The 14,106-nt window shown below is 35.3% G+C and overlaps 2 protein-coding genes across 2 annotated transcripts; both read left to right on the top strand.

Moving 5' to 3' along the window:
• Positions 1-6,459: 6,459 nt before the first annotated feature.
• On the top strand, positions 6,460-10,708 carry LOC131615696 (nicotinamide/nicotinic acid mononucleotide adenylyltransferase). Its single transcript, XM_058886846.1, has 9 exons — positions 6,460-6,745; positions 6,832-6,905; positions 7,862-7,947; positions 8,452-8,535; positions 8,717-8,801; positions 9,660-9,739; positions 9,996-10,097; positions 10,227-10,285; positions 10,364-10,708. Exons 1-9 carry the CDS (start codon positions 6,669-6,671, stop codon positions 10,449-10,451), a joined length of 735 nt encoding a protein of 244 aa, XP_058742829.1. The 5' UTR covers positions 6,460-6,668; the 3' UTR covers positions 10,452-10,708.
• Positions 10,709-13,317: 2,609 nt separating this feature from the next.
• On the top strand, positions 13,318-13,683 carry LOC131619647 (extensin-1-like). The gene has a single exon (XM_058890722.1). It carries the CDS (start codon positions 13,318-13,320, stop codon positions 13,681-13,683), a length of 366 nt encoding a protein of 121 aa, XP_058746705.1.
• Positions 13,684-14,106: the final 423 nt, after the last annotated feature.

The raw sequence follows: 14,106 nt of genomic DNA on the forward strand, positions 1-14,106 counted from the left end.
TTAAATAAGTGTAATATATTGGTGGCAACAACCCTTATTTATATTCATGTATTAGTGCAAACAATTTTTTTATGGGACTAGTAAATTAAGTTTTCAAAGTATATTTTAAGAAGTTAATTTATTTATTTTTTGGAAAAAGTCACATAAATTATAACAAAAACATTTTTAATAGTAAAAACTGATATTTTATACACACAGTTACAAAGATTAATCCATCGAGGGCAGAATCTTCTCATTCAAGTGCTGTTGCAAGTTTTTTATTATATGTCCCCTCCCTTATTTTATTTATAGTACTACACATTTCTATTTTTTTAAAATAGTTTATTAAAAATAATTTAAATTTGTTATAATTTACAAATAATGTGTACATAGTACTTATTTATTTTATAAGTCGAAAGTTAATTTACTTACTAAGAAAATCAAAACTCTATAAAGCAATTTTTCTTTTTGATTTATTATAATATTTTGGCTAAATTACAGTTTTGGTCCCCCTATTTTGACATTTTCACAATTTTGGTCCCCCTATTTTCTTTTTAAACAGTTTTGGTCCCCATCCCAATTTTGAACCAACTGGTCATGTACTGTTCATGTACGGTCATGTACTGTTCATATACGGATCATGCACTGTTTATGAACAAAATTGGGATGGGGGACTAAAACTGTTTAAAAAGAAAATAGGGAGACCAAAATCGTGAAAATACAAAACAGGGGGACTAAAACTGTAATTTAGCCTAATATTTTTCTACAAGAAAAAAGAGATAATATATTTTACCCACACAATTAAAAAAAACTAACAAAGACATTGAAATAAATCTTTGTTGTACAACAGATTTTCCCTCTTCATATAACCCCGGCCGCCGTCGCTGTCGGTATTAGCTTAGTGTACATACAGCTGCATGATGATATATTAATATACTTAGTGTATAGTTTTATTCATACAAGTACACTTAGTTTATACACTATATATATATATATATATATAGTAACTCAATGTAACAGTAACAGATTATTGAATAATGCAAAGTTACTTTCCCTTTATGCTTCCTTCTTGTGATATCAACATGGTATCAGAGCTCATCACTTGAGCTCTGGTGACCAATCTCTTCCCTTGCTTGTTCATCTTCTTCGATTGCACAGGCTATTCTCCCACGCTTGTTCATCTTCTCCGATTGCACAAGCCTCGTCTTCTCTTCTTTCCCGATTGATCAAGATTCCACATTCTTTGTTCTTCAATCGCTGCTCTTCTCTTCACCATGGATCACCAGAGCTATGCGGATTTTGCAACAAACTCTGCTAATCCCTTTTATCTCCATCCGAACGAAAGTCCTGCGTTGATTCTTGTTGCTCCACCCTTGGATAACAAGAACTACCACACCTGGTCCAGATCTATGCTTCTTGCATTGATTTCAAAGAACAAGGAAAAGTTCGTTGATGGTACGTTTCCGAAGCCGTTCGTCTCAGATCCTTTGTATGCTCAGTGGATCCTATGCAACACTATGGTCCTTTCTTGGATTCAAAGATCCATCTCCGATTCCATTGCGAAATTAGTTTTGTGGATTGCGACGGCTTCTGGCGTTTGGAACAATTTACGGATTAGGTTTTCACAGAGCGATGTTTTCCGCATCTCAGATATCCAAGAAGAACTCTATCGCTTCCGCCAAGGTACTCTTGATGTTTCTGAATATTTCACTCAATTGAAAATGCTTTGGGATGAGCTTGAGAATTATCGCCCTCTCCCCTGTTGTACCTGTTCTTTTGCTTGCTCATGTGGTGCTGTTGACTCTGCTAAGACATACCGTGAACAAGACTATGCTATCAGGTTTTTGAAGGGATTGAATGAGCGATTTGCTCAATCCAAGTCTCAGATTATGATGATGTCACCTTTGCCTCACATTGACAAGGTTTTCTCTCTTGTTATTCAGCAAGAACGAGAGCTTAACTATGCCTCACCTTCAGATTCCACTGAATCTGCCATCTCTGCTCTCCATGTCAATACTCAACCTAGCAAACAGCCTAATGTTTCCAAGGGCAAAGGTAATAGAGTGTGAACTCACTGTGGACGAACGAATCACACTGTGGATACCTGTTTTCAGAAACATGGTTATCCCCCTGGATTCAAACAGAGGAACAAAATTCAGACTCCTGCTCATACTCCTCCACAGTCTCAAGCCAATCTTGCCACAAATGGTTCAATGCCTGCAGATACTGCTTCAGGATCCTCTTTTGGTTTCACTCAGGAAGAATTTCAAAGCATCCGTGCCTTGCTTCAACAGTCAAAATCCACCCCTGCCATCAATTCCATTACCACCTCTCCCCTAGCCATGAATTCCAACACACCATCAGGTTTTGGTAAGACCTCTACCCTATGGATTTAAGACACAGGAGCCACGGACCACATCACCTTTGATATTTCAAATTTTTCTTCCTATCACACTATTGTGCCTATATCTGTATCTTTACCAAATGGTTCTAACATAACAGCTAACATTTCTGGCACTGTGAACATCACTTCCACTCTCACTCTCTATAATGTTCTTTACATTCCCACTTTTCAAGTTAATCTGATTTCTATTACCAAACTAACTGATAACATGAATTGTTCTCTGAATTTTTCTTCAAATTCCTGTCATATCTTGCAGAACCATTCGAGGCAAACGATTGGTACAGCTAAGCTGCAAAGAGGCCTCTATATCATAGACACTCATACTCTTTCTTCTCATTGTAATTCTCTTATTTCTAATTCTTTTGAAACTTGGCACTATAGATTAGGCCATGCCTCTGATTCTTGTATGCTTACTCTAGCTAAGAATTTTCCTATTATTCCTGCTAATAAAGATAATATGGCACCTTGTGATTCCTGCCATTTAGCAAAACAGAAAAAGCTTCCTTTTCCCACTAGTACTTCATCTACTACTGCTCCTTTTGATATTCTCCATGCTGACCTCTGGGGCCCTTTTGCCTCTGAATCTATTCAAGGTCACAAATATTTTCTTACATTAGTAGATAATTTTTCTAGATTCACATGGATCATTTTTTTAAAATCTAAAACTGAAGTTAGGAAGAGTATTATTCACTTTGTTGCCTCTTTAGAAAATCAATTTCAAACATCTTTAAAAGGTTTTAGATCTGACAATGGTTCAGAATTTCTTACCCTAAGCCAATTCTTTCTTTCCAAAGGCATTTCTCACCAGAAATCTTGTGTTGAAACACCCCAACAGAATGGGGTGGTAGAGAGAAAGCATCAGCACATTCTCAATGTTGCTAGAGCTCTTGCCTTCCACTCTAACATGCCTACTTCCCTATGGAATTTTAATATTAAACATGCTGTGCATTTGATTAACAGAATTCCTAGTCCCCTTCTTAAAAACAAATGCCCTTATGAATTGCTTTTTAACACTTTCCCAGTTCTGATCCATCTCAAAGTTTTTGGATGTCTTTCTTTTTCTTCTACCCTTCAGGCTCACAGAACCAAATTTCAGCCTAGAGCCAGAAAGGCTGTTTTTCTTGGCTTCAAAGATGGTACAAAAGGGTACCTCTTATATGATTTGTCCTCTCATGAACTTTTTGTTTCAAGAAATGTAGTTTTCTATGAAAGTGTGTTTCCTTTCAAACATGTCCCTCTCCAAACTCCTTTGCAGGCTACCTCTACTGACATGTTGGATAATAACATTATCCTTGAGGTTGAGCCTGTTTCTCTCTCAGCCAGTGCATCTCTTTCCTCAATTATTCCTGCACCTGCTTCCCCTAATTTTGACCCTGTGGTCCCTACAAGCCTTATTCACAGTCCTCAAGTAGTAGACTTTGACCCTAATTCTCCATCTGACCCTGTCTTGTCAGATGATACTCCTGCTACCAACAGCCCTCCTCCCAATCCTCCCTCACCTACCTTAGTTCAGCCTACAAGAAAATCTACTAGGACCAAACATCCCCCTAGTTACCTCCAAGATTTTCATTGCAATCTCTTATCCACTAGTCCTCAGCATTGTCCAAATGTTCCCTACCCTATTTCTAACTTTTCGTCCTATCAAAACTGCTCCAATGCGTACAAACATTTTTCCTGTACCATCTCTACTATACCTGAACCTAAAACCTTTAACCAAGCATCTAAACATGAATGTTGGAGACAGGCCATGGATGCTGAGATTTCTGCCCTAGAATCTAACCAAACTTGGACTCTTGTAGATCTTCCTGCAGGTAAAGTTCCAGTTGGATGCAAGTGGGTCTATAAGGTGAAATACAATGCTGATGGAACCATAGAGAGATATAAAGCAAGACTTGTAGCTAAGTGCTATACTCAACTTGAGGGAGTGGACTATTTTGATACCTTCTCTTTTGTTGCAAAGATCACAACTGTCAGGGTTCTCTTAGCAGTTGCTGCCATCAAGCATTGGCATTTGGAGCAGCTTGATGTCAACAATGCTTTCCTCCATGGTGATCTTAATGAGGAGGTGTATATGCAACTACCACCAGGTTATGGCTGCCCTAACTCTTCTAAGGTTTGCAAACTCACAAAATCCTTATATGGTTTGAAACAGGCTAACAGGTAATGGCAAGCAAAATTATCCATTGCACTTTTAGCCTTGGGATATACACAGTCTGAAGCTGATCACTCCCTTTATACAAAGTGCACAGACCAACACTTCACTGCCCTTTTAGTCTATGTTGATGACATAGTACTTACAGGTGATTCTCTCACTGAGATCAAACTGGTCAAGTCATTTTTGGATCAAAAATTCAAAATCAAAGACCTAGGTCAGCTCAGATTTTTCCTTGGTCTAGAGATAGCTCGATCTTCTTCAGACATTTTTTTGAACCAAAGGAAGTATGTGCTAGAGTTACTTGAGGACACAGGCTTTCTTGGTTCTAAACCTGCCACTACTCCTATTGATCCCACCTTGAAGTTATCATCCACTAATGGTACTCCCTTGGATGATCCTTCTTCTTATAGGAAATTGATTGGCAGACTCCTCTATCTTACAAATACGCGTCCTGACATTTCATATGCGGTTCAACATCTCAGCCAATTTGTTGCTAATCGATTTGTTTCTCATTACAAAGCAGCCACTCGAATCCTGCGTTATCTGAAGACATTCCCTGCCCAAGGTATCTTCTTTTCTAGTTCTAGTGCCCTTAAACTTCATGGATTTGCAGACTCCGACTGGGCTCGTTGCCCTGATTCTAGAAAATCTGTCACTGGGTTTTTTGTTCTCCTTGGTGATTCTTTACTTTCATGGCGCTCCAAGAAGCAGAACACTGTTTCCCGTTCCTCCACTGAAGCTGAGTATCGGGCACTAGCTTCTCTAACCTGTGAGATTCAATGGTTGCGTTTTTTGTTTGATGACTTTCGCATTCCTTTCTCTGAGCCAGCCTCCATTTACTGTGATAGCAAGTCTGCTATCTATTTGGCTCACAGCCCAACCTTTCATGAACGCAGCAAGCATATCGAAATAGATTGTCACGTTATTCGGGAGAAATTGGCGTCTAATCTCATTCATTTGCTTCCTGTGCCTTCCAATTCTCAACTGGCAGATGTTCTAACCAAACCTCTGCACTCACCTTTATTTTCCTCTCTTTTGTCCAAGTTAGGATTGTGCAATATCCACATTCCAACTTGTGGGGAGGTATTAGCTTAGTGTACATACAGCTGCATGATGATATATTAATATACTTAGTGTATAGTTTTATTCATACAAGTACACTTAGTTTATACACTATATATATATATATATATATATATATATATATATATATATATATATATATATATATATATATATATATATATATATATATATATTAACTCAATGTAACAGTAACAGATTATTGAATAATGGAAAGTTACTTTCCCTTTATGCTTCCTTCGTGTGATATCAACAGTCGGACGCATCCAATCAGACCCTATCAGCAACACCGGACCCACCCTTCCCTCTCCTAGATTCATCGTCGCCGTTTCATCTCCTTCTACACCTTATCAGTTATCGCATACTCTCAACAGATTCAACTCCGAATTTTTCACTGTCTCGTAATCCTTTTCCCCTTTTCTAAATTTCATATTTGATAGTTTATCACTTTACTTCTTCAAGAAATTTTGGCACTGTTATGGTCGTCGTAGCGTTTTTTAGTTTCTGAAGTTTTTTTTTTACTTGTTTTCATTTTTATCTTTAAGAATTCGCATATTTGGAATGTGCACATCACTTGTTTGTTGAAATGTGAGACTAAATATATTTTATAAATATTTTTAGGAAAATAAATTATTCACCAAGCATATGAATAAGAGTAAACAAGTTGCGAGGTGGAGAAAGTTTCTACGCTATTTCATTCCTTTAAACACGTTGCGGCAGTCGTGGAAGCCAAGAGAGTGGAGAAGACTCTGAAATTGTAACCGCTTAATTGCTTTTTCTCAACGCGCTTTTTTAACCTCCATTCTTCTCCCTACCCGAAGCGGCAGTGAGTATCAAATTGTTGATAGAAATCTAAACATTGCCATCATAATTAATTTAAATTCTGTTTTTATGTTCTTATTGTAGTCCTTTAGCGAAACTACTGAGTTCATCGATCTTATTTACTTCTGTTTGGTGCATGAATTAATCAAAGAAAAAAAATGTAATAATGTATTCTGTTTTGTATTGAGATCTTATTATTACTTGTGTTTCTAATGATTTCAGGTCATGGATGTTCCATTGCCATTGGATAAATTAGCTTTAGAACTGATTAGTAATGAACCCTCTTCTGGAAATACAAGCAAGTAGGTTTCTTTATTATATACTTAGTGCTGTTGTGTGAGAGAGTTTTCTATTGAACTTATTCTGAATTAACAACCTTTTTCTGCAGTGGCAAGATATATGTCATTCTTGTGGCAACGGGAAGCTTCAATCCACCTACTTTGATGCATTTACGCATGTTTGGTGAGTTTCTCTTGAACCGTTGATTCATTCATTTTTCTTTGTTATCTCAATGCCCTTAGACATCTATGGCTGTTTTCTTAGTCAAATCTAAACGGTTTAATCCACTTCTAATAAAAAGGAAATGACATCTTGATTTAAAGTTCAGATTCTTTGTTAAATGATTTGACATTTTTGTTTTTCTTTTCCGAGAGTAGTGGAAATAAGGGGTAAATTAACAGTTCAGATTCATCATGTGAAAAAATTATGGAGTGAAATTGCCGGTGGATTAGTATAGAATCATGCATAGACTGATAACCATTTATCATTTACATTGGTTTTCCAAGTAGAAGTATGTGCAAATTTCAATACTCAAGTTCTTGATTAAACACATGTTGACCATGAATAAAATATGCTATATGTAGAGTTCAGTGTATACCCAAATCAGTATTATCAAATAGCGGCGCCATGGCCACTTTGACGGATATACATGGCGGTTTTTGGGCTCGCCGCAATGGTAAATATAGGCCAATATTGCAGGTTTTTCGCCAAAATCCGCTATAACGGCACCGCAAAGCGGCCGGTATGGCGGGACTTTGGGTCTCCGCCATTGACCTCCATTGACAACACTGACCCGAACCAATATTATACCATAAAGATAAAATGCATACAATATTTTCCATTGAAAATAAGCTTGTCAATGATGTTCTGAAAACTAGGATATTTGTTTTTGCATAGGATCTGTGGTTTCCTTTATTATTAACTTCATTAAGTTAATAATCTATTAATCTCTGAGTTTGTTTGTACCTTGTAAATGAAGGTAAAGAGGAGAGAGATATATGTACGTGTAGAATGTTCCTTCTAATTATCTTTATGAACCACTTGATGTAATGTCACGGGCACAAATTTTTTACTTGTGTGAGCTTCAGTTTTCAACTTCATTTATTTTCTGCCCGTTTGATTTTGTTTCTTTCCGATAGAGCTTGCAAGAGATGCATTGAATTCCAAAGGCTACTGTGTAATTGGAGGTTACATGTCGCCTGTGAATGATGCATACAAGAAAAAGGTATGCTGCAAATATTCTTACTTTATTATGTCCATACATGTCTCTGGAAAATTTGTAAGAAGAACATCCAATGATTAAGAGAAAATACATGCTTGGCATGCGTGGGACTCTTAGAGTTATATAGGAGTCAATGAGCAATCTATTCTGAGATGATATTTGTCACAAACCAACTTTCAAAATCCATAAGTTAGTTGATGAAAGTGCCTTAATGGTTTATATCTCACACCTTCTCACACAAGAGCCCTTTTGACTTGAAGCATGGGCAATGCATTGGCTCACTCAACTTTGTCCTGTAATTAAGCTCTTATTTAGATCAAAAGCATTAACGGTTGAACTCTGGAGTCTAGAGTAGATCAATTGTTCATAGACTCTGATATCATATCTAAATAATTCAGCTATTAAATGAAATCCCACAATTGGTTTTATATCTAATAATATCAAGCGATACATTAAACCTCACAGCTTCTGTTTTTCTAATCGCCTTTCACTTATATGTTGATTTAGAACTTAATATCTGCTGACCGTCGAATACAATTATGTCACTTAGCCTGCAAAAGTTCAGAATTTGTAATGGTTGATCCATGGGAGGTACGTTAAAGATTACACACGTCTTTCTATTCTTTTTTGCATGTAGAATACTTTAGTACTGAAACATTTGGCTTTTTGAAGAAAGTTTGAGATCACATCTATTGCGAGAGCTGATAACTATATCAGTCTGGCTGACCTGATTTCTTACATTTTATTTTTATCTGGTTATTAACTAATACAGGCGAATCAAAGCTCATATCAACGCACTTTAACTGTTCTTTCCAGGGTCCACACTTCTATTTGTGGGACAGGGTTAGTATCTAGAGGTATGCTTGACACACTATTCTTCAATAAAAGTGCGATATTGTAGTTACCGTCTCAGCATGCTCCTCCTCCCCATCGTACACTAAGAACTGAGGAAAGTAGAAACACCGGCTTTCTTAATCTCTTTTAATATTGAGACACCGGTCTCATTAATGACATTTGAAATAATACACACGTATTGCTTTGAATTAGTTGTTCATTTACAAGTGTATGGTTTTTTATATGACGAGTACTACCTTCGTCCGAAAATATATGACCTCTTTGATACTTCCATGTCACTTCTTATATTTAAATTTGTAAAATTTTAAACCGAGCGAGATAAACAGGTACCGCATTGTCCGGAATACTTATTTCCTTATCAATCTACTTTTGATTATGTTGTATTTTTTTCTACAATAGATAATAAATATTATGACGGAAAATAAACTAATTATCTCTCTTGAAGGGAAACCTTGTATAAAGAAATGTTACCAATTGCCAACAAACTTAATACTACTATCAAGCTCTCTAATATCCGTGATTTAGTCAACGAGGTCCTGTATTTTTACGGAGGGGGTAGTATGTGTTTTAATTTCAGAGCATATTTTCAACCCTCTGGTTCTAGGTGGTCTATTGGAGCTAGTATTTCTATAATGTCTTAGAGTTAGTGCTATGGGGCATATAATTGGCTGGGCTTATTTGGCTCGGTATTGCACTAAACTTTCAAAAGTGATCTTTATGCGACCCTAGTCTAAAAGATGCACAAATAGTTTCATTAATTGGATTTACATTTTGTGCTAAGATTTGATTTCTTTGTATGCTTGATTCTCATGATGATATAAAAGCAATAAAATAACTTGGTTATATATTGATTAGTGTAGAATCTCTCAAAGTCATGCTTGTCTGTGGTTCTGATCTCCTCCATTCCTTTAGCGTTCCTGGAGTATGGGTTCCCGACCAGGTACTTATGAATTAAGTAGAATAGAGAAATACAACGTTGTTTATATTTAGATCCAAGGGTACTGTTGGAATTGATTTTTTGATGACGTTATTGTTAGAATTTGGATAGTTCATAAGTTATGACGTTTTTTTACTTCCAAAGTAGATGCAACTTACAAGGCATGGATAGTTTAGATATATTTTCTGTATGTTAAGGGATTTTCCGTTGGTTGTGGAAAAATGGACTATAACTTTGTCATTTTATATTTGTACTATAGGTTAAGAGTATATGCAGAGATTATGGAGTAGTCTGCATTCGCCGAGAAGGACAAAATATTGAGAAGATTATATCTGATGATGAAATTTTAAATGAGAACCAGGTATGAAACATGGTCTGCTTTGTCTTCAATTCATACATTTTTCCATGTTTTTTGTTGGAAAGCTTTAGAGTGATTTGTTTTGCTACTGAGCTTTAATGTGAATTTGAATTTTCCACTGCATTTTTTTAGGCTAATATTGAAATTGTAGATGAACTTGTACCAAATCAAATCAGCTCAACAAGAGTAAGGTAATAACACTATCATCTTGTTTTACTTTAAGGGAGACATTTTTTAATTTTAATGTGTTTTTTTATTATTAATATCAGGGAATGCATTGCAAGAGGATTATCAATAAAATATCTTACTGCAGATGAAGTCATTGGTTATATCAGAGAACATAAGTTATATACTTAAACTCAGATGATAAATAATTTATCAATATTGGATATTAGATGCTTTATTTGCTATGCTAGGTACATAGCTACATACTGGGTCTGTTTTCAATAAACAGTTGATTCAGTGTTGTAAACTTGTATGTAAATAAGTATTCCATAATTCACAAGGTAAATGTAAAATTTAAGAGAATAGTTGAAGTTGTAAGCTTTAACAGCTGAAGTTAAGTACAATCACAGATTAAGAATCGAAATAATAGGGTTGCTCTTTCCTGTTTATTATTATTATTATTATTTGAATTTTAGTTAAGTATATTTAAGGACAATGATCTAGAACTGATGGAGTGCAAGGAGTACTTAGAGCACCTTTTTAGTGCTAAAGCAAGGTAAAATTTTGTTATAGTCTAAGTTGGTTATAGAATGCCACCATTGGAGAAAGTTGACATGACATTATCTTGGAAACGGATTCACGTATGTTTCCGAATAATTTTGGTTTAAATATTAAAACAAAAAAAATGGTTTTAAACTACAAAGCATATTTAATCGGGTTGATTTCATAAATCAGTTGGATCTAAACCAATTTAAACTGTTTCAATGAATTACGCAATTTAAACTGTTACCCAGCAATAATAGAGTTGTTTCAGCACTACACCATTACTTTGAATTAGGCAATTTATATCTGCACATATTAAACTCAATTCATTGCTTCTCAAAACTAATGTCCAGTTGATCTCACAAAAAATGGACCATATCAGGAAATTATAAACTACTACGGATGTAATATAATATGCCACTGAATGCTATATATAAACTCCTTTTCTTGAAGTTAAATCCTCCTCCTGAAGTTAAATCCTCCAATACTAAGTTGATTATTCAGTAGTGTGTGTTAAGTGCATGATCACTCTTTCACATTGTATCATCATCTCTGCATAGGAAAATATAACACAACAAGAAAATAAATGTCATCGAAAAAGTATGCATTTTGCTACTGCAACCGATACATCTAAAATATTCCGTGTCTAAGGAATATTGATAAAATAATTTACCTGATGAATACACTTGGAGTTCCAAAATGAGTGAATATGTTCTTGAGAAATTTGATCACCGTTTTGCGGTCAACTTTTGGTGATGTTATTGTTTCCACCCATTTTGAAACGTAATTCACTGCTACCAAAATGTATTTATTTGAAAAATGATGCAGGAAATGGACCAACAAAATATATGTTGCACCAATAAAAAACTTCCACTTCCAGCATGTTTTGCAACGACATCTCGTTTCTTTTAGATATTCTTCCAGTCTATTGGCAGCTGTCATATTTTTGAGCATGCTCATTAGTATCCTTGAATAAAGAACGTCAATAAAATCCAAATTGAAAAACTTTTGTTGCAGTCCTTTTTCAATTGTAACGAGCATCATACGTCGAATTGTGACAATGTCATATTATGCTTCTCACTTCTTCTTTTATAACACATCTCCACAAAAGATTATCTGCTTCAATTTTGAACAAATGCGGATCGTCCCAAACATACTAATTTGCATCTTGGAGAAATTTATTTTTATGTTGCCAATTTAAATCATATGCTTGATAATTTTCTATTTTAGCAAACCTCGGTCTTTCTTGCATCATGAGCACCTTCTCATCTCGAAACTCCTCCAAGACTTCACGCTCTTGTTCGGTAATCTCATTGTTCACCAATTTAGATAAATAATCCACTACCGAATTTTCTGTTCCTTTTCTTTCCACGGTAGGATTCTATGAATAATGGCACTACAACTCGCATCTAAGTGAGTGTAGGCATCTGTTCATGAATTTCGCATATGTATGCATTTGTTCCAAAGCTTCAACAAACGGAATATTGTTCTGTAATCGTTTGAAAATATACAAAAACCTAGCATATTGTCTTTCTTTGAAGGAGCATGCAGATACAACAAGTGTTGCACCGGAGGATTCTTCATATTGGCTTTATCCTCTCTAGCGCTTTGATTTCTTGGCTTCCTCCCCTTCACTCACTTTTTTCTCCTACTCTTTTTTTTTCATTTTCAACTAATTCTCCCTCTTTATTTTTTTTCTTCTACTTCCTTCTCACTCTCTTCTTTTTCTCCCTTTGAAACAATCTCATGAATATGACTTCTTCTGCTTCAGTTGCTCAAAGTGTATTGGCAAGCTTATAGAACTTGGTAAGATGAGTATACGGATCTTCATGGTCAAGTCCATCAAAAGGATTTTCAAATATGATTTGAAGCAATCTAGTTATCTCTGTCTGTCTGCTGTTTCTAGGAGTTTTGACAATATGTGATAGTCTTCTTGGAATGTTATAACACGACATTCCACCAACCTCATTGTTATTGTTGTTGTTGGCGTTGTTGTTTTTGTTCTGTTGATCCATGATTTTTTTCTAGTATATAAGATGTTGAAGAAATAGAAGCCCCTTCTTGTTGATTCCTTTGCTTAGCTAGTTACTTTCATTTTCTATTTTTGTTGTTGCAACATTAAAATTCTTTTTATTTTTTTTTGTTATAGTCTGTGACAAACTCCACTAAATATTGACTGCAGTACAAGAGTAATATAATATAACTACGATGAAAAGTTAATGTTTTAAGTTATAAAGAATGTTGGAATTAATTTTTAACTATTTTGTTGACATATACTTGCAAAGTGAATCCTTAAGTGGTATTTGAATATAAATGTGACAAATGTTATGGCATGTGGCAACATATTAGACATCTATGACACTCTTTTCCTATAAATCTTTGTAAGATACAAAATCAATGAAAGTGAAACATAAATCTTATCCCTCTCCTTCACTTCATAAAATAAATTCCCTAGTCTTCATAAGAACATCAACAGAAAATGTTGCAACTTATAATATTGACGCTTTTGTTATCGATGTCTTGTTTTAGTTTTGATGAAGCTTATGGAGATGAATTAGAGAATACCAAATGTGATCCTCCATGTCAACAGTACTCTCCTCCTCCACCACCACCTTCTGGTAGCTACCCTATATATGTTGCACCTCCTCCACCGCCACCACATCATGAGAAAGAGAAGTGTCCTCCAGGTGGAAGTGGTGTTGTGTGTTGTACACCTCCAGCTCCTTACAGTTATGGACCACCTAGTCCTTATGCTCCTCCTAATCCTTACACCTATGTGCCTTATGATGAAGGTGAACATTCTGGTGGTTCTGGTAATAATGTGGCTATGCAATTTCTAGTTCCGATTTTGATGTTATTTTTATCTTTTATTCTCTTCTGATTTTTGTTGGTTTTAAATTTTAGTGATCATTTTAAATTGAAAATCCTATGTAATAGTAAATCAATAATACTCAAATGTTGTAGTTATAGTAGTATAATAGAAAATCCTCTAGCATGTTCAATATATGTTCACTATGTTGGTTTCTTACATGCACTCTTCCAACTTGTAAGTGGAAGGTGAAGGCTACCTCAATATAAGCTGATAACTATACTAAATGCATGCAACTAACATAATGACAAAAGCCACCGATTCAATATATTGAATTTTGGAGTTAACTCATTTTTTATATTTGACCAAAAGATATACTTCAATAGTTATTAAGAACCGCTTGAAAATTATGCAAAGAACTTCAGAGCTAAAAATGATGGAGGTAGTTCATAAAGGATAAGCTCCTTACGAAAATTGGCACCGTTTGAAAATGAA

This window comes from Vicia villosa, linkage group LG7 (assembly GCF_029867415.1).
Source record: "Vicia villosa cultivar HV-30 ecotype Madison, WI linkage group LG7, Vvil1.0, whole genome shotgun sequence".
In the NCBI taxonomy this organism is placed as follows: domain Eukaryota; kingdom Viridiplantae; phylum Streptophyta; class Magnoliopsida; order Fabales; family Fabaceae; genus Vicia; species Vicia villosa.